Genomic DNA, 22045 nt, shown 5'->3' on the forward strand with positions numbered 1-22045 from the left:
CATTCTAGGATTTGTAAATAATGGTTCTAAACGACTCTGCTAGTGCAGTTTAGAAATGGCACCTGGCATAGTGTACAGTCCTTGGATACAACAGATGCTGAACATGTATTAAATACAGATTTGCTGACTTGGAAGGTTTACATGTATAATTAAAACAGCAACTTTGAAAAAATATTGCCAAAGATTAAGATAAGAATGATCTTTCTTCCCTTGTTATTGATCTTAAGATGCCACTTGTCTCACTCAACCCAAATAAGGTCCTTTGGAAGTACTGTGCCAAGTCAATATATAGGAAGTGAAGGGTTAAAATAAGGTTCTGACTCTTGTACATTTTCCTCCTTCTGACTCCAGTTTATAAAAGAAAAAGGGGGTGCTTGGGGGCTCAGTCAGTTAAGCGTCCGACTCTTGATTTTGGCTCAGGTCGTGGTCTCGGGGCCCGTGGGATCAAGCTCTGCACTCAGCAGGGAGTCTGCTTCTCTCCCTCTCTCTCTTTCCCTCTCCCCCCTCTCTTGGGCATGCTCTTTCTCTCTAAAATAAATAAATCTTAAAAAAAAATTTTTAAAAAGGAAAAAGTGATCAGATTACATTCATTCCAAAATGAATAAATTTTAAGAACTATAACTTTAAGAGATGTATTGAAAAAAACTGAGTTAACCTATCAGCCATCTCAGGTAAAATGTGCCATGGAGAGGAAAAGAGACTTATGGTTAATTTTGCAGTAGCAGGCCCAACAAAGTAAGGCAGCACCTAACATTCTGGATTCTTAAAGCCGTGTCACCTTTTATCAGTGTGAATAATTGAAAGGTGGCAATAGTAAATCAAAGGATGAACATCAATGTAGTTTGTTTTCAATTTGCCGCCATCAATATTTGAATGTACTTATTTGTGCTATGTGAGATTCAACTAGTGCAGTGTCTTGGCAATTTTACAGAGGCACATAAAATTTTAAAGGGTTTCACAGAGCAGGTGTGTTTACTATGCCACTCGGCAAAATAATCACAATACACACATAATAATCATTTGAAAGTTTAGATTTAAGTAGAGTATTTCACAAGTTTATATACATAGTCTGTAATTTTAATAACACATATTCTTCAGAGAAGGAAAAATTATCTTGCTACTTAAATGTGCATAACTTTACAACAGATCTGTGAAACCCAGGAAAAGAGGTCACCAAAATTGTTTTTTTTAAATATTACTTACTCAAAATCACTCTGTATTGCCATCTCCCCCATTCTATTGTTTCTTTTCTGACATTTAACCATGACTGTGAGAGATAAAATTTTATATAAAATTTTCTCCTTTATCTGAAAGACGCATTTTTTTCAATAAAGAACTTTATAGATCTCACATTCAAGTTGTTTTTTTCTATAACCTGTTCAGAACAGTTTTTTAATCTTAATCTGTCACCCATCTGAAAATTATTCATTTTTGGCATAGGTATGGCTCCAATTTAACTTTTCCTTGTTATCCTAAAATATCAATTTAGGAGTTGAAGAGTGATTTTCCTCTATAGCTTTACCTGTGTGTATGTTTATATAATATGTACTGCATGTATATATAAAATATAAAAGCCATTTAAATATATAGCTTTTAGAGAAACAGTCTGTAATTCCAGTCCCATTTTCCAATAGGAAAGCTAATTTTAATTTGTCTGTTTCCCACTGTCTTTTTCTCTAGGCATTCAACAACTTTATTCTCTCCCTGAACTCCCCTATCACCCTTACCTTTTTTTTTTTAAAGATTTTATTTATTTATTCATGAGAGACAGAGAGAGAGAGAGAGGTAGAGAGAGAAGCAGGCTCCCAAGGAGCAGGGAGCCCGATGCGGGACTTGATCCCAGGACCCTGGGATCATGACCTGAACCGAAGGCAGACGCTTAACCATCTGAGCCACCCAGGCGCCCTCACCCTTATTTCTTAAGCTAATGGTTTAGACCTCCTTTTCCACTAGCCCATGAAATAGCTCTACGTACATTTTCAACAGCACTTGAATACCTACCTACCCCTGGTACCTAAATCATAACCCTTATTTACAATTTATTGTGCATTATAATGATAAAAAATTGTAAATTTTATATTCCTTGGACTGCCTCACACAATGGCTAGGACAAAGAATGAGTTCAAAACATTTATCAATAAAATCAAGTATATGATTCTCCTTCTGTAGGTCACATTTTAAAATCAAAATAGATGGAATCCCTTTCACAAAGCAGCTCTGAGAAATTAACATTATGTTGAGTGTAAATCAACCCTGGTATGAAACATAATTGTGATTTTTAAGGCAAAATCATATTCAGAATCTTAAAGGAAAATCAATCATGGGCAATAATGCTTGTAGAAATATATTTCGTGCAGAAGAGAGCAGAAAAATGTAAGGCTTGTAAATGCACATATGCTTGTTATTTCCCTGACTTTAATCTCATTTAATAAAACTCACTAAGAAAACATCTCTAGTAAAGAATTCAGGGGCTTTTCCATTAAATTATATTTTCTTTTATGTTAAACCTAGTAATCATTTTAAGTCACAAATTGGAATCCATCTCGTTTTCACATAAATTAAAAAATGTGTGCTAATAATTGAGAAAGTTAATCCTGATTCTAAATTTTATGCACACATTAGAAATATCACATTGCAAAAAGAAAAGTGACTATTTCAGTTAAGGAGAACTGGAGAATAGTAGGGAGATTAAACTTAAAAATTTTTGTTTACTAAAATAAAGACATAGGCAAAACTAACATTTTGCCCAAAATACCTATTCAAACTTCTAAACTAAAAAAATAAGTGTTGGGAAATCACAAACATAAAATGAGATAAGACTTTATAGAGCAAGTCTGCATTACCAGCTTAGAGTTAGATGGCCATACTTGTGCTGCTTTCTAAATGGAAATCCCCAGGAAGCTTCTCCAAGAGATAGACTGGCAATTGAGTAACATTTGAAATAAAATCTGTGCATGCTTAAAGGGCTTACAGAGGTTAGTAGTTGAAATCAGATGCATACAAACATTCTCTGAAACACGGCAGAGTTTTTAAAGAGTTAAGAAAAGAAATAATGAAGATTAAAACAAAAACAAAAAAACCTTGGAGCTCCAAAAAGAGTGAAGCTGGTCCCGAAGTGCTGGCTTGACTGTCTGAAAGTTTATAAAAACAAAATCCACTGATGGAACAGCTTCTCATTGGACAGAAATACAAATATCAACATAACTTTATTAATAAAATACTTCAATTCCTTACAATGTCTTCAAAAAACTTCAATTTTTTACCTTCAAGCTTGGTGTTTGGGTCTGATCAACAGTAAATCTCATTAGAATATTAAATTGAAGATCATTTGGAAAAGATTCTCTGAAATAAGGAAAGAACAAAGCAAAACAAAAATTTATCAAGTAAACATTTAGCAAACTAAACAGAAGATTATGCTGAATATCAAAACACAGTATGTCATTCAAAGAGCATGCATGAAGTCGTATCTGTAAGTAGTATAGTCTATATAGTACCGCATACAAGTTATTCCCAGAACAATGTGAACATCTGAATCTATATCCTAATGGGCGTTAAAAAAACAACACTACAGCAAATAATGGTCTATCTTCCCTCAAGTATGGATTTAATCAGAAAAAAAGTTCTGGGGCGCCTCGGTGCCTTAGTCGGTTAAGGGTCCAACTCTTGATTTCAGCTCAGGTCATGATCTCAGGATCGTGAGATCGAGGCCCACATGGGGCTCCCCTGCTTAGAGGGGAATCTGCTTGAGATTCTCTCTCCCTCATCCTCTGCCCCTCCCCCCACTTGCACTCTCTCTAAATTAAATGAATAAAAAAATCTTTAAAATAAAAAAGTAAAAGAAAAAAAAAGTTGAACATTATCAGAGATATTTCCCCAGACCTAATATCTGAATTCTAGACTCACTTCAACCTAGTAAGTGGGTATTTGAAATAATTCACCTCAACAATCTACACAAGAAAGCAGAAATATATCATTGGTTCAAAATCTTCTGAAAAAAGATTCTGAATATTTAAGTGCTATAATAAAACATTCTTTTTAAATTTAGGAAATATTTTTTATGTTAACATTAGACTGAATAAGATCTTCAACTCTACTTTGAATATCCTAGTTAAGATAAAATACTGCCTTTGAATTACTCAACCAGTGTTCATGATGGTTTTAGAAAAGAAAGGCAGTGTTTGATTTAAGGACCAGTGTTGCATTAGATATACCCATGTGAATGGGCATCATTAACAATTTTCAAATGAAGCCCATGCAGCCTAAATGAATCGGAAGGACTCCGAAATCTAAACAAAGAAACTAAACATTCCTGATTACTACTGGATAAACTTGAAGTATCTGAAGAAAATATTACCTGGTAACATCAAGGGCTTTCTGAACTTTTGCCTGAACAGATCCAAGCAAATCAGCACCCATTTTTTTTAATAGTTGCGTCAGCAGTACAAACAACCAGTCTTGAAGGTCATCTTTGTGGACTTGTATGAAATCCACTAGAGTCTCCAAAAACATGCTGAATACCTACAGTGGATAAATGGGGAAGGGGAGAGAAAAAGGAGGAAATATTGACCTTTATGATCAATTCAAAACCGAAATAGGAAGGGAATACAGGAATCAGAGGCACAGCGATTGGCAGCCAAGCGGAAAAACAATCTCTCTTGCTTTTCATTGGACTCTGTGATACAAGAGTACGTTTGAACTGTTATCCAACTTCTGCCGAAGTTCAACAATTAGCTATCCCATGCAGCATCACTTGGTAAAGAAACTTTGGCCATAATGGCTGGCACACCTAATGTTGTCAATGATGCCATAGCTTAATGTGGTTAAACTGAAATCCATTTTATCTGAAATTTAGGGCAAGGCATTACCTACTGATAGCCTCACCAGCCCTCAGCTCTTTGGAAGACTGGCACTGAGTTAATCAGAAGATGACTTTGCTGACAGCTATCTTAAAGTATAAGAACATTCTGACATGTTGGGCTAATTAAAGACTCCTATATTTCTCAATATGTCAGCTGTCAAAAATTCTTTTGGTATGAGATATAGTATTTATTAAAACTGCCCCAAATGTAATTTTAAATGATCTGGGATAACGGTGACTGTACCTAAAATAAATTCAGGATACAAATCTACATCTTAATTTTAGTGATTTCTAAAAAAAAAATCATTGATGGCTATTAGTCTCCATTTCTTTTGATGGGTTTTATACTTGGTTCCAATATTCATCTACTAGTTAAAGAAGTTTTATAAGGTAAAAAATTTTAAGGAAAGGAAAGCTAATATTCTTAAGTAATGCATCTCATTAAAATACTTATGAAAAATGACCAACATTAAGGTTCTATCTCTATAAGAAATTCAATACCATACTGGAGAATTTATTTCTAGGTAAAGAAGAAAAAACTCTTAGGACCAATGTCAGCCATTATATTATGAGACAATGTATAATCACAACAGACTATAAAAACTATGGTTTAAAAAAGTTAATAATCTGGGCGCCTGGGTGGCTCAGTTGGTTAAGCAACTGCCTTCGGCTCAGGTCATGATCCTGGAGTCCCTGGATCGAGTCCCGCATCGGGCTCCCTGCTCAGCAAGGAGCCTGCTTCTCCCTCTGACCCTCCCCCCTCTCATGTGCTCTCTCTCTCATTCTCTCTGTCTCAAATAAATAAATAAAATCTTTAAAAAAATAAAAAACTAAAAAAATAAAAAAGTTAATAATCTCAAAACTTTGCTTATTTGAGAATTAAAGAGTTTGTTCTCAATATGTATCTTATTCTTGAATTTCCTTTATGCATTTATACATGAGCTCCCATTTTTTCTCTTATGTTAGAAATGAAGGATTTTCCTGATTAGAATTATAACTAAGGTTTAATATTTGAGTCCGAGTTAGAAAAAAATACACTTTAGCTATTTGCTCAAGATGCACTATAAGTGTAAAAGCAGGAACTATGACTACTTTAGATTTTCTAATACTCTCTGATCCCCAGGCAGTATCTCTTCAACACTGATCTTATTCACAATGCAGAATCATTAACTTCCATCCCACCTCCCTGACCACACCTAAAAACCTGGCTTCTCTTAGATTTAAAACTTGGCCCACTGTCTCAATATTAAATGGCCTTTGGCTGTCTCTTCAGGGCCTAGAACACTGTTGAGGAACTCCACTAAACCTACTCTAGCACAAATGCGTGTTATCTAATTTAGTACTCATTCTTACTGATTGGTACCTGGCAAATCTGTCCAGTGGTGGATTGGACTCAGTACCTGCCTAGAAAGCCGACTGTTTTAAATATTCAGGAATTTTGTAAGGTAGTTGATAGCCTGAAATTAGCCATGGTGGGGGTATTTACACTTCAGGAATTATAGCAAACACGACACATCAGGGCTTTCTGCCCATCCTCCAAACCTAGTTTGCCAGGCACAACACTCTAATTCTTTGATTTACTTTTAATCTTGTCTCAACTCCTGCCTCTTTTCCTGAAGATTCCAACTATAAGCTTTCACTATAGTAAAATCAACATTAGAATTCCTAAGTCGACTCTCCCATTTTATCTGGTTCTCAGGAAACTGAGAACCAGAAAATTCCGTGACTTGTCCAAGGTTTCCATAGTGAAGGTTGGGTCACAACTTAATGCTGGCTTTCAGCTGTGTTCCATCCACTCTATTACGGATAACTTACCTCATCCACTTTACTGTCATTCAACATAAAACTCCACTGACTTTTCCCCCACTTTCATTTCCTTTATAGCCATCCTTCTAATAATCATTTCTATAAGGGAGAGCCAATTTTATTCCTCTAAGACTAAGCTTTCTGTTCTGGATTCTTGCTCTCTACAGTATGGTCCCCTCTATCTTTACTCTTTTATTCTCAATCTAAATCCTTTGCTTACAGCTACAGAAGACAATGTCCCAAGAATTTCTCCTTCAGTTTCCTTCCCACCAATTAACTCCTAATCATGAAAAGTAGTAGCTTTTTCATTAGCTTAGTATGCTTGGCCATTCTGTAGCTTGCCACTGCTTTCCTCTTATTATTTCCCATCTGTCTTTCTTCTGTTGCCAGGCATTTTCCTTCTGCATTCTAAATGTGCAGTGATAAAGAGCCAGACTTCTTCCTGATTTGCTTTTCATCAAAAGTGTGACCTTCACAGGCCTGCTCTGCTCCTTCACAGGCCCACTGTGCTCTAGCGTAGTAGGCCCCAAGACCTCTCAAATAGCTCTCTTTTGGCCTTTCCCAAATCTGTCCATCATACCATCACTGTAGGCACCAGGTCTTTCTGACCTCAAGTCTGCATTTCTGGAAGAGGCCAGGTAAGTACACACTCTAGGCTTTGCAGGCCATCCAGTGTCTATCACAACTACTCTGCCATTGTAGCACAGCCATAGACAGTATGCAAACAAGCGAATATAGCTGTGTCCCAACATGACTTTATTTACAGAACAGGCAGCAGGCCAACTCATGCTTCTTTCTCATCATCAGACTGTGATATCATTCTTCTGAGAGACACAAAATCCTCCACTGCCTATAGAATAGTCTACAAAATAATGTCTCAAATGCTTAGACAATGTTCTAACTCTCCAAACTGATCTTGGACTATCTGGCAACATACTCTTTGTCCCTGAACACATCTCACCACACTCCTGATTTCCTACCGTACTTCCTCTATTTACACACAGCATGTGACGTGCTACAAAGTTTACCACTCAAGTCTCAGCCAAAAAGCTTCTTAGACCATCTTAGAATATAGCCACTTGGAACCTGTTGTGGGACGAGCTTGATGGTGCTATTTAACTTTTTCTGTATTTATATCATCTTCCCATCTGGAACATATAACATTTGAGAATAAAGCCTCTATTTTTATATAGTCTTGCATTACCAATTAGAACCAAGCTCAAAGTTTATCAGAGGCTGAAGACTGAACAAAAAGTTGTTCAATTAATGTGCAGAAAAAGTTCCTTAAAGAGGAAGGATTTTCTCTTACGTGGAAACTTACCCTGTAATTGGTAGCCAGCCCTTTTTTCTCAATGGCAAGGGAAGATGTGTAAGATCTTCCCTTCATCCCAGCCAAGACTAATTTCTTTCTCTCTCCTATAAACTTTCTGACATCTCCCATTTCTGTGGACTCATGCCAGTCATTTCCAGGAGGCCCTTTCTTCTCATGCTGACATATCTAAAGTTTATGTTCCTGCCAAGATCTGAACTGCTATTTTCTTTAAGAAGACTTCTCTGATTCTCCTAAGTAGAAATTTCTTTTGATTATATATAATGAGAGTACAGATGAACAAAAATGCAGACATGTTATTTATAGTACTCCACATACAGAATTCTATTATTTTTCAAAATACTTAAATCGTATCAATAGTATTTACTAAGTGATAAGATATATGCCTATATATATCTATTCAAAACATATATTGGGAATTTCACATAAAATTTCTTACTTGACTGCCCTATCACACAGAGTTCACTGTTAGATGTTGATATCCTCCCATTTCCTTATCTATAATTAATGAAGAAAGTAGAAAGTAGATATGCTTATATCAGGGCTAAAAATTTGATTTCAGAAAAGAAATTTGAGAACCACTGCTCCATAAACAAATGTTCTGTTTGCTTTCACAGAATGATGTTTATAGAATATTAGAAAGTACTTACGTGGGGGTTGGGGCTAAAGATGTTTTAATAATTGTGAAACCTGGGAATTATTTTTAATAATTCAATGGAACCAACCTTCAATGGAATCAGTTTATAATTCCACATATCTCACAAGTGTACTTTATTGGAAAACAATGATAACATTTGAGCTATTACAGTTGAGGCAGTCTTTTCTCAATCTCACTTACATCTTAGGTGTGCCAGTCATCAAATACAGAAGAACATAATCAAATTAGATTAATTAGTAGATTAAAAAGCACATTTCCAAACAGAATGACAGTTTGCATAACTGCAAATAGCATTTCGTGGATTGCAAAGGGTCCAACACTGCATGAACTCTTCGGGAGAGAAAATAGAGAAAAAGGGTTAATTTCACAGTCATGCAGTAAAGTTAGGTTTCCAACAAATATTGAACCAACTTACTCTCTATTGAGAGTTCCAACACAGGGGACAGCATGCAAAAAGAAAAAAAGAAAAAAAAGAAAAACACACAAATTAGTCGCCATCAATGCAAAGTTCCTGTATGGAAGAAAAACACTTAGAAAATAAAAGTGACAAATGTTTTTCAAAGTTTCATGATAAACTCAAAATAGTTTTTAAAACAAGAGTTAAATGAACAGTATGAGAGAAGAGCATGTGAGTTTCCTGTGTTTTTCCCTCACCTCCTTGCCAAACAAAACCCAGAAAACCAACTTCTTTTCCAGACCCTAATATCCTTGAGGCTCAACTTCTAGAAAGAATCTAAGACTAAGACACCTACCCCCATTTCTAAACAGTGCCAACATTTACTTCCAAAGTACAGTACCTAATTTTTTTTTTTTTCTCTTCAGAAGCAATACATTTACAAGTTAAGTGGTATCTGTGAAGGTTTAGAACGACTACAGTTGTTTGGAAAAAAAAAGTAACTGTCTATACCACAACTTTAAGTTTTCCCCAGGTAAGATGTGCATTATGGTCTCCTGATCCTAGGACTGCAGACAGCTCTGCTGTCTAGAACACTGTTTAGGAGACCAGATGTGACTGGGCACCCAACTGTGTTCCATTTTAGTAGCCGCAGATTAAATTCCTACCCTAGCTGTTCAAGGCTAAATGGTATGACTTCAAGAGGTAGGACTATATAGACCATGAAATGCCAATTCAAAGCATGAATCTCAGTGAAGGTGGCTCTTTTCAAACAGTTCCTTCAGAGGCAAATGTCAGAACACATAAGGTAACTTTTGGCATCTGACACTTCTTACATTTGAGGGAAAAAAATGATTCTAGAACAGTCAAAATAAAAATCTTCCCTGAACTCCTTCATTCTTCAAACTTACTTAGTTTTAAAAAACTTATACAGTGTTTGGTGTATACTTAGGGCTTTACATATATTAACTCACTTAATCATCCTCACAATCTTATGAGGTAGGTATTACAATTAATTCTATTTTACAGATAAGGGAACTAAGGCACACATTGCTAATAAATGTTGGAGGCAGAATTTGAACCCAAGTAATCTAGATCTACTATCCATACTTGATATCACTGTGTTGTATCATCTCTCTAGCAAAATATTAACAGGTTTTAAATCAAACATTTGCAGCTTATGTTCTAAATTACTGTCTATGTATACATACATCATCATCCATCACCACTTATTTCCATGCGGTATTTGAGGTTAAAAAAAGTTTATCAAGTTACAGGCATCAAATAATTTCAGCTTGCAAACTTTGCCAATCCTGTACCAGGAAAAAAATCCATCATCTATTTCAATGGTATTCAGAAAGAGCTCTCTCCTGGCCCTTCCTTTCTGGGGTGTCTGCACTGTATACTAGAGCTCTCCTGACATTCTAAAATATATCGGGGCTTGAGAAGGAGATCCTATATGAAAGCATAGATGGTAGAAAGTAGATAGGGCTGCCCACAACCTGTTTCTCTAAGTATCTTGTTTCTGCTGAGGACAGTAGATAGTCTCAATCGTGTTGGGCATTAAGTGAGAACAACTTTCAGTTATCATGGAAGCAGGCTATTATCCAGAAGGTGTTAACATAGAGACTAAAATGTTGATTTTAACCTAAAAAGACAAGGGAAAATCTACCTAACTAAGCTAGTGGTATGAGATGTCTCCTCCTAAACCCTATGGCCCATTCAGGGGGCAAGGCTTCAGAAAGTTTCTGCCCTGTGAGGTTTCAGAACAGTTGAGGTTATAGATTAAGTGACTACAATTCACTAGTAGTGGAGAGCTAACCCAGGCTTGAGGAAGACAAAGAAGTGTCCCTGATACCATTTTTCAAGGCTATGAGAAAAAAGTGCATGACTCCTTTGGGGACATGGACATAGTCCAGGCTGGGGTGAGAGTGAGGAAGGAATGACAAGCAAAATGATAGGCTTTGTTTCGACATTTTCTTGAGGGCAATGAGTAGTCACTGCAGGGTTTTAAGCTGGTAGAGAAGATTTATCTTTTATAGAAAGATTACTAAAGGAGGCAGTGTGGAGGAGGTGCAACAGGCAAAAGACCACTGTGCCCTGAACTAGCAGTGAGAATGGAGAGATATTCAGAAGGCTGAATCAATTAGGATTAAGTGGGTTTCCAGAATGATGCCCAAAATGTTCACTTGAGCAATGAGGGAATGGAGATTTCATCTAATGAGATAAAGCAACACAGGAGGAAGAGTGGTTCTGAGGTTGAAGATGACCAATAAGGCATGTGACTAAGTAAGCACAAGAGAAAAATATGGGCTGGAAGTACACTTTTGGGAGTCATTAGGTTACAGCAAGCAGTAACTGAAGCTTCAGATAAGGTACAGAATGAAAGAAGAGAGCCCAGGGCAAGAATCCATGCAGAGCCAACACTTAGTAAAACACACAAGAGAGACAGGTGTTACAAGACAAAGGGTGTGACGGAGACTGGATGAGACACAACAGGCACTTCAACGGAGAGATCACATTCCTTAAAGAGACAGAAAAGACACACTGAATAACCAAAAATAAAGCTGAAAACAAAAAGAAATGTCAACCAGCAAAATGGAATTTATGAGAAATTCACAGAAGCCAAGCAGATGAGATCACATTAGCAAAAAATTAGGCCCAAGAGAATATTGAGGCTAATAACAGCTTCAAGGTGAGACCTCCCTCCATTTCAACAGAAGGGAAGGTAGAAAGAATGGGTTTTCTATGTAGTTAAGATGGCTGGTTTGGAGGCAGGAAATGAGAGATTCTGCTTGATGGCTTCCGTTTTTCGGGTAAGCTAAGAAGCCAGGACATATGCTTGGGAGGTGAATGGGCTGCAGTATTGAGGAGAGAAACTATCATGGTCTCTTGGAGAAGAGAAGAGAAAGATGAGAGGAGGAGGATTACAAGGTAGCACTGAGCATTTAAACAAAACTCACAGATCAGTAATGGAGAATGGCAGGGAAATACCGGAATACACAGGGATGATTTCACCCAGGGGCCTGTACATTGTTTCCCTTCAAGAATCCTAACCTTTGGGGAGCTTGGGTGGCTCAGTCAGTTAAGTGTCTGTCTTCGGCTCAGGTTGTGATCCCAGGGTTCTGGGATCAAGCCCCGCAGATGGCTTCCTACTCAGCAGGGAGCCTGCTTCTCCCTCTCCCTCTGCTATCCCCCTGCTTGTGCTCTCTCACTCTTGCTCTCTCTCAAATAAATAAAATCTTAAAAAAAAAAAAAAAATCCTAACCTTCAACTGGTGGCATGAGCTCTGCGAGCAGAGGTTCCTGGATATATGTTTCTACTGTAGTGTCAATAACTCAGAACTGAGCATAGAAAACAGGGATCAGCAAACTACAGTCTGCAAGTTAAGAATGGTTTTTACATTTTTGATTTTAAAAAGTTTTTTTTTTAAAAAGCAATTTACATGAAAATTAAAATTTCAATGTTCATAAAGTTTTGTTGCAACCTAGCCATAATCATTTGTTTACATATTGTGTATAGATGCCTTTGTGCTACAATGGCAGAGTTGAGTAGTGGTGACAGAGATCCTTATGGCACACAAAGCTGCAAATATTTACTGTCTGGCCCTTTACAGAACAAAAAATGGTCTACTTCTGATAAAGAACAAAACTGTATCTGGAAAGAAAATAAAGTATCAAAATCAGTTGCTTGTTCTGAAGATGGAGCTGTTGGTACTTTATAAAGATATATTTAAAAAATGGGGAAGGAGAAATCTGCTATTTTAATAATATCAAGATATATTGCAAAAGCTCAAATCAAACCCTGACATTTTATTTATTTATTTTTCTTTTAAAAGATTTTAGTTATTTATTTGGGAGAGAGACAGAGAGACCATGAGCAGGGTAAGGGGCAGAGGGAGGAGGACAAGCAGACTCCCTGCTGAGCGTGAAGCCAGACACAGGGCTCGATCCCAGGACCCTGAGACCATGACCTGAGGTAAAGGCAGATGCTTAGCCAACTGAGCCACCCAGGTGCCCCAAACCCTGACATTTTAAACTCAGCACAGTATGGTGACATATCCAGTTTATTCTTAATGAATTACACTATTGGCAGAGCCTCCAATGGACAATCACCAAACAAAAGTCAAGCAGGAACAAATTAACAAAAATCTTCCCATTACATTGGTCTTCACTGATCTAACTAAAATGCCCAAAAACCTAATCAAACAAACAAAACCAGATGGGTCAGTAAGAATTGTATATTGTTATAAAACCTGATGAAGAAAAACCAAAAAGTCACCTTCATGACAATTCTAGGGAGGACCGTAGCTGGTTCTCCACGTCTATTAAGGGAAGCCAAGCATATGTGCTCAGTTCAGTTCCTTTCCCAACATCAAACTCAGCTTTCCTACTTCATCTCCAAGAGACTCTTTAAAAAGTGTTTCTTTTTTATTACTGTATAAATTCTAGCATCCAACTAAATTGTATTATTGTCCTAGCAAAAAATAAGCTGGGACTTCAAGAAATAATCCAGCCTCAGTCTTATACCTTCCACTAGGTAAGAATTATATCACTTATTGAAGATGTTTTAAAATTCTATTTTTTAGGGGCACCTGGGTGGCTCAGTCATTATGCGTCTGCCTTCGGCTCAGGTCATGATCCCAGGGTCCTGGGATCGAGCCCCGCATCGGGCTCCCTGCTCAGCAGGAAGCCTGCTTCTCCCTCTCCCACTCCCCCTGCTTGTGTTCCCTCTCTCGCTGTTTCTCTCTCTGTCAAATAAGTAAATAAATAAATAAATAAAAATCTAAAAAAATAAAAAAAATTCTGTTTTTTAGGGACGCCTGTGTGGCTCAATCAGTTAAGTGTCTGCCTACGGCTCAGGTCATGATTCCAGAGTCCTGGGATCGAGCCCCACATCGGGCTCCTTGTTGCGCAGCGGGGAGTCTGCTTCTCCCTCTGCCGCTCCCCCTGCTTGTGCTCCCTTTCTCTCTCTCTGACAAATAAATAAATTCTTAAAAAAAATTTCTATTTTTTAAAGTTGTATAATTACTAAAATATTGTTTGTAAAAGAGGTCCATCCAGATCACAATTGTCTTGTTCTCTGGTTTATATTGCCAAGAAAATATATCAACAATTAATTTGTTCAAGATTTATAGAAATTTTTGCATTAAAGCAAGTCCTACAGCTGTAACTGGTGGTAGTAATGTAAGTATAAAATCATACAGTTACCTACATGTTCAGTTTGAAAGTTATAAACTTCATTTATTTATTTATTTATTTATTTATAGGTAACCTGTAGGCCCAATGTGGGGCTTGAACTCATGATCATGAGATCAAGAGTTGCAAGCTTCACTGACTGAGCCAGCCAGGCACCCCTGAAAGTTATAAATTTTAAACAAACAGCTTACCAAGTGTTTTTTAATCTTTGTCTTTAATGGAAACTTGCATTCTTGGATAAAATAAATACACCATTTGATAGAGGATAATCTTTGAAAACTGTTTTAAAGTAGAAGCAATTTATAATCTTTAGCTGGATTTTAGTTTATATGTAAAGTGGGATTTTATTATCTTTAAAGTAGTGTTGCAAGTAATGAAAATATCAAAAATAGAAAAAAATGAGAATGATATGTGCAACAATAAAGTGAAGACAATAAAAAAATAAGGTGAAATTCATTAATATTTTTTTTATAATTTCCCTTCCACATCTCCCTCTCACTTAGGTTAGAAATTCTCATGCAGACAACTGGTAACCTAAAAAAAGACAATAAAGTTTCACCACTGTCAGACACATTACTGAAAACAGAGTAACCAAATACATTTTACAACATGTAAAATTACAATTACCCTGCAAGGTGAACCAAAATTTCCAGGTGCACATGCAGATTGCGCCTAAGTGCTTAAAACGAAGTATGTTTTAATCAACATTAAAAATTAAACAGTGTTCTGAAAATTTTTATGGACTACTTCAACATATGAAATGTTTTTAATGTTACTACCAAACTATGGCCAACATGGTACTTTGTGCTTTTGTGTTATTTAATGGCAATTCTTTTCTACACAACTGCACTTTTAAGATAAGAAAATATTTACATTAACACTGCAAAAGAAGAAAACAATAGACCTTTTTTCAACTTACCCCAATTTTTTCCCATTACAAACAGTAAAAAGTTTCTAGTGATACAAACACATTCAGTTTGACTAATTCTATGAGTCATGTTTGTTACTATATCCCTCAGCTTATAGTCTTAGACAATCTCTCTTTGGAGAAATTTAAATGGTTACCAGAGAGCAATTTCTAAATTATGTATTTTACCAAAAATTTCAATTGTGTTTGAAAAGATTATTACCATTTTGGGGCAATAATAAAAAAAAATGGCTTACAGTGTTTTGCTATTATTTTACTTTTATTTTTTTGGCAATCCACAGGTGACATCCCATAGGAGTAAATAATCTTAAATACTAAAACATACCTTGCCATGAGGATCAGCAAACATTCTTGTGAAAATTTCACACAATCTTTTCAGTTCAACTCGACTGTCAAAATAATAAAGCAGCTTATTAATATCTTTTTTTAAAAAAGATTTATTTGAGAGAGAGACAGAGAGAGAACAAGCAGGGGGAGGGGCAGAGGGAGAGGGACAAGTAGACGCCCTGCTGAGCGGGGGGGGGGGGGGGGGAGGGGGGGGGAGGCGGTGCCACGGGGGCAGGGCTTGATCCCATAACCCGGAGATCATGACCTGAGCAGAGGTCAGATGCTTAGCCAACTAAGCCACCCAGGTGCCCCAAAAGTAGCTTATTAATAACTTGCTGTAGGAAGAATTCATTTAAAAATAACCTTAGCTGTAAATAGGCTTCTTATAAAAAATCAAAACAAAACAGTCCTCTAAATCAAAAAATGTGTGGGACTTACTAATCAGGGATAAATACAAATTTATCAAATGCAACAATAATTCTGTTGCGACCCACATTATTTTAAAAGTTACATGAAAAGAACTCCAATTGTATTTCATTAATGTAGCATGACAGGGGAAACTGTACAAATGACATTCCCAGCACATGAATCTTATCTTTTATTTATTTTTTTAAAGATTTTATTTCATTTGACAGAGAGAGAAAGAACGTGAGAGAGGGAACACAAGCAGGGGGAGTGCGAGAGGGAGAAGCAGGCTTCCCGCCGAGCAGGGAGCCCAATACAGAGCTCGATCCCAGGACCCTGGGATCATGACCTGAGCCGAAGGCAGATGCTTAATGATTGAGCCACCCAGGAGCCCCTGAATCTTATCCTTTAAATGCTAAGATGTTTTCTTAAATTTGGCCACCTGAGGGCTAAAATCTTTCTACACTATGCCCTACTCTCTTGCCACTGATAATGATATACTGAACCTAATATTAACCTAATCTGGATGGGGTTAGGAACAATATTATGATTTATTGCAATGATTCATGAAGTATGATAGGCAAACATTAAAATATATTAGGCAGTACACTGATGAACATCTATTTTAAATTAAAAAGGTTTAATACTTCCTAAAGTAAATATACAGCTAGCAACTCTAACCCTGATTTCAGGTATCAAGTCAAGAAGTAGCCCTCTAATTTTCCACTATACTCAAACTTACGAATTATCTGAATCTAGGTTCTTAAAGGGGTTGACTAGAGAAGTTTAAAACATTACACAGATAAAGACAATAAAGAATTTAGGGGGGAAAAGCAAATAAAAGCCATTAGGAAAGAAAACTGAATCAAATCAAACCAAATCAGACAAACTATAAAACCAATATAAAGTTAAGAGAAATTCACTCCAATTCCATTTTGTATAACACTATGACTCACATAATACATGAACACTGAGAATATACCTTCATGTTCAAGTGAGCATAAACATTCTTTCTTCTCACTGAAAAATTTATCAGGAATGAATTTTAATAAACCGGCCAGCTTTAATCTCATGTACACTTTATTATTTTTTTAATTTTAAAAATTAATACCCTTTTTCATGAACTTCTATTTGTGAATAAAAAGTTTCCTTTTAAATAAAAATTTCTAGTATAGATAGTATTGATGGTCCTGAAGCTTGGGAAAATATTTTGGTGCCATCTTCTGAATTTAAAACAAGTCTGTTCCCATACTAATATCTCTAAGGTGTTATGGAGACAAAGTCAAGTTGAAAGTGCTAACCTGACAGAACAATTATTTTAAGCCAACACAACTCACCTTAGTGTTCTCTGATTTTTTAATAGGTTCTGCAGACCCAGGAGGCCTTCTTTCCTTTCTGACCAGTTGGAACTAGCACATCTATTGAGGACTTCTGCCACATCTTCTGTCTGCCTCATATATGTGGGAATACTACCATTTCGAGAACTATAGGAGCGTTCTGAACAAGCACTAGATGCATCGCTGTTGGCGTCATCATCTGAATGCATTCCATATGATTCATATCTTCTTCGAGCAGGTTTTTTCTGTTATACATAAAGGCTCTCATTAGCAGTAGCCAAAAGAATATACTGGTATTTTACAATTTCTACTGACCACAAAAAGACTGGTTTTTGTTTTAAAATCAGTACCAAGCATGAGGCTAATTACTGTAATAATAAAATTATTATCAATGTTATATCAATCAATTGATCATTGATTTTATTATCAATATTTAGTTTTGCTTCAGAAAACATGTTTTAGAAGTTAGTAGAAGATGAATATTTTTAAACTATGGGATATAGTATAAACAGAATAAGGCTATATGAAAGTTCAGATATTAAAGTGGGAAGTGCTCAAATTGTGGGTTTTTCCCTCTTCTTTTTCCTTTTCATGGAAACCAAGAACTACTAGAGTATAAATGAACAGAAACTACTTGAAATTTGAGTTGGTAAGAAGAGAATATTACTTTTTAAAGGATGAGAATGGATCAGGAAACACATTTTCCTGTATGACTTCTATTTTCTCCTGTCTGCTTTCTCTTCTCTCTAGTCTCCCTTTTACATCCACTACCACTTCTCTTGCCACATTTTCTTCCTTTGTACCCAACCCTCACGTCTCCTCGAGAAGTGAAATACAAAGCATGATGAGAACCTGTTTTGCTTGCTATTATTTTTAGGAGGCAAGCTCCTTGAGAGTCCTCCATGTTTTTCCCAATGTGTCTATACCGTCTATTTCAATAAATGCAAGAAAGCCTATTTAGATTCCTTTGATTTCTTTACATCTGAAGCTTATCATTTAATATCTGTAACTGCTAATTATACCTTGCATATAAAAATGAAACGAGAGAGTAAATAGCTTATTTGAAATCTCCTTGGAAGGATTGGAAATATATCTGTATATAATCTGATATCTGAATTTAGGCTCATGAGCAGTGAAGACACTTCTATGAAACGTGTTAATAAGCACAATAATTTAAAACAGTTCCAGTGGCTACAACAACTTCTCCAAAGTCTAAAATCTAAAAACAAAAAGTAACCTGAATTTAATTCAAAATAGTTTTATAAAGATATTTCCATCACTAAATGCCTCTTACTGATTTAGAGACACCAACTTAATTTAGAAAGTGCTAATGTGGTATTCCTGTGTTGGGTTCTAGAATCAGTTTTGTCACTGACATCAGTGTGAATAATAACATCTCATCTGTATGGAGCAGTCAAGCTGGAAGGACAAGAACTCCCATAGGACATTCAAGCAGCATCTCCCTCTTGATAATTATATATACAGAAAAATGGATGTATTAAAGGATCTTATTACTTCCACTTGAATATTTTCTAGAAAACTATCATCTGTTAAACTGATGAAGCAAAAGAAAAAAGTTATGGTATCATAAGATGTCAGAAAACAGCAATGTCTATACCTTAGTCCGTATGTCTCCTAAGAGCTGAGAGCAGTAAATTTTTAAAGAGAAAAATTAAAAATAATGAAGAACATTTTGCTAAACAGTACAATGAAGCAGGCATAAACAATGCCCATAATCAGAAACATTAAATTTTTTAATATATAGACACATGAGAACTGCTTATATCTTCAATCTTGCCAATATCCTTTAGTCCTAAGCTACAAAAATATTCCCATAACCAGTTTTCCTAAAGAAACTCAAATTTTCTTTTTTTTTTTAAGTTGGCTCCACGCCCAGTGTGGAGCCCAACGTGGGCCCAAACTCACGACCCTGAGATGAAGACCTGAGCTGAGATCAAGAGTGGGACGCTTAACCGACTGAGCTACCCAGGTGCCCCTCAAATTTTCTATTTGAATCCTTCTGTCATTTCCAAAGTTAACTTTGTTTCTGTGATTTTCCCAAGGTGCAAATTAGGCTTAGTAGTTGGAAAGATTTTTTTCTAGAAATTAATAGTTATAATCGGAATATCTATGCTATGCAAATAATGGAAGTAGATAGAATCAAATTATTGGGATTCAGCTTTTGGCCCTGGTAATTAAATATTCCTTATATAATTCAAACACATCTTACTATTATAAGTAATAGTTCAAGAATAACCCATTCAATTAATAAAATTTATGTGAGCATAATTTCATTTAAAAAGAAACGAGAAAATATGATTTGAGAAATACATTGAGGAAAAACAGTAAATTTAAAGCATCTGATTTAAGATCATCAGAACAAGATGTGATCAATATATCCCATGCCCAAGACAACAAAATTCCTACTTAGTTACATCATTTATAAAAAAAATCAATCAAATGGCTGAGATAAAGGAAAAAATTCAGCACATGTAGACTGTTAGAACAGAACTACATATGTGATTACATTTATTGTATTATAGCTATGACCATCGAATATTTTTCAAAACTTATTTCTCAAATATGTGGCATAAATTGTATTGTATCAACACTGGCTAAGACAGTCTTAAAAGGCATAATGTATTTCTTATTTCAAAACAAAGATGAGGCTTTTTATACGTTCTGTGTAAGAAACTGAGTAAATGCTTCCCAAACATTGGATTAATATAATTTGAAACAGAAAGTGTCATACTGAATTGACCTGGGAAACTGGCAAAAGCCAATTATAGTCATTGTTCAAATGATACTTCTTTCATAATTTTAAGTGAGAAAAACGGCAGTGAAATATGTACAGCACTCTCTGACAAACTATCATGGATCTATAGATGATGTTTTAAATCTCACTGTTTAATGTGTCAGGCATAAAGAGCCAGGAGGATATCCTAATTATCATGTGTCTTGAAGCTGTACTTTCTCTCAGCTCAGAAAATATACATAAGACTAAACAAAATCCTACCCCAAACTAACACAATCCCTAAACACTCAAAGTTAAGCAAGCTTTGAAATATATTGCTTGTAGTCTACATATTTATGTACTAATCTAATCTACCCTTACTCTTAGTGTACTACAGTGCATAAAACTAAGGACATCAATATTTATATTCCTGACATGCCATCAATTACTTTTAGCCTTGGCTTAAAATTCTGGCCAAGAAATAAAGATCAAGAATTGATTATACTGCTCTGCTTTTTAAATTGCCCACATTTGATCATCCTCAATTATATCCACAAGCATTTTCCTATGTCCTTTCCTGTACTGGTGGACTGCCTTACCCATACATTAGTTTCATAATGGGAACATCTATAATGATAAGGAAATGGAGAAGAGTACCAAGGCATCTGCTACCGCCTCCTCCACATCAGAACCTGTGTTCAGGACTCGCATGGCACTGACAGAAGATGACAGTCGGCTTGACTGGCTGATCCCATACCCTGGACCTAATTCGTCAGAAGGAGGAAAACAGCTTTGAGAGAGTCATAAATTTAACAGTGTCACATTGGAAACTTTAAGATCCTTAAGGGGAGGAAAAAAAAAAAAAACCAATGGGGCAAAGCATTTTAAAAGCAATTCTGTATTTTCTGGGTACATTTGGTTTTTGGTCAAATAAAATGGTAAAGGCAATTAAAATTACTGACAGTGTGTGGAAAATAAATTTAAAGAATAGTAGCTATGATACATTTTTGACCAGAAGATAGAAGAAAGAATGGCTGGCTAAGGGCTTGCGAATCTATAGCCCGTGCAATTAGTCCAGCTCTATCAGTCAGGCAAATCTCTTCCATTCAGGTGAGCCACGGAGTACTCCAGAACAAAGATCAAACCTCAAACCAATGATGATTAGGGAGCTCAATAAAGCCACACCAGTTTACAAGGGAAAAAACCTCCAATTATTATTTCTCCTTCTTCAAGATAGGTTGATTTCAATCTATAACTAAGACATGTCATTTGATACTTGTTGAGCACCTACTGTGTGCCCAACATTCTGAGGTATGTAAAGACAAACTAGAGATGGATTCTCCCCCTCAACTACTTTCTACACCATCATTTACAATTAAAACACTTCATCCACCATTTTGGTTTTTTTTTTTTTCCAAAACATGTACAAAGATGAAGTACATAATTGAGAACATAAAACAATTCCATATTTAAACATGACATAACTTAGGTTACACACACACACACAAAAATGTCATCTGCCAGTGAGAAAAATGTCCAAATAAAGTTGTGGAAGGGGAAAAAGTTACTTGGGGGAAAATTAAAAATCACAAATGACTTACTATCCAACAAATTAAATTTAAATAAAAACAAATTGATTTAAAAACATGAATATACAATTCAATGGAAACTGAAAAGGACAAAAATCTGAGATGAATGCACAGATGATAGTGAAAATGTACTCATCCTTCACCTGAGGCCCCATACACATCGGGGGCGTAGAGGGCACCAGTAGATCTGGAATGGTGTCTGGAGGCTGGAATAACAGGACCATACAAACCTCATCTATTACCACAGAAACAAGGAATAGTGGCAGCACTATAGTCAGGCAAGGAGAGTTAGTCAACACTGGTATTACTAGTACTAGTTAAGGATCAGAATACTGCCAAGTCAGGCAACTGAACATTAGCACTGTAATATCATCCTTGACACACAAAAGATCTTACACCTAAGGGGACAGACATAAGCCCACAGGAGACAAAAAAAAGCAAGTATTCAAATGGAAGGAAATGTCAAAAGTACAAGCATGAA

At 36.0% G+C, this 22045-nt stretch overlaps 1 protein-coding gene across 50 annotated transcripts in view; it reads right to left on the reverse strand.

Moving 5' to 3' along the window:
- CLASP2 (cytoplasmic linker associated protein 2) overlaps positions 1 to 22045 on the reverse strand; it is a 182613-nt gene that overhangs the window by 36948 nt on the left and 123620 nt on the right. For 12 of the 50 annotated variants that reach the window (XM_078073999.1, XM_078073975.1, XM_078073973.1 and 9 more), the window contains 8 exons: positions 21708 to 21770; positions 20633 to 20739; positions 18860 to 18883; positions 17242 to 17486; positions 15498 to 15561; positions 4355 to 4518; positions 3264 to 3342; positions 3081 to 3131 (listed from right to left, as the gene is read on the reverse strand). In XM_078073999.1, the coding sequence (XP_077930125.1) occupies positions 3081 to 3131; positions 3264 to 3342; positions 4355 to 4518; positions 15498 to 15561; positions 17242 to 17486; positions 18860 to 18883; positions 20633 to 20739; positions 21708 to 21770 (797 nt within the window). The remainder of the gene's footprint in view (positions 1 to 3080; positions 3132 to 3263; positions 3343 to 4354; positions 4519 to 15497; positions 15562 to 17241; positions 17487 to 18859; positions 18884 to 20632; positions 20740 to 21707; positions 21771 to 22045) is intronic. The other 38 variants (XM_036105994.2, XM_036105955.2, XM_078073976.1 and 35 more) reach the window with 7 other exon arrangements.

This window comes from Halichoerus grypus, chromosome 1 (genome assembly GCF_964656455.1).
Source record: "Halichoerus grypus chromosome 1, mHalGry1.hap1.1, whole genome shotgun sequence".
Lineage (NCBI taxonomy): Eukaryota > Metazoa > Chordata > Mammalia > Carnivora > Phocidae > Halichoerus > Halichoerus grypus.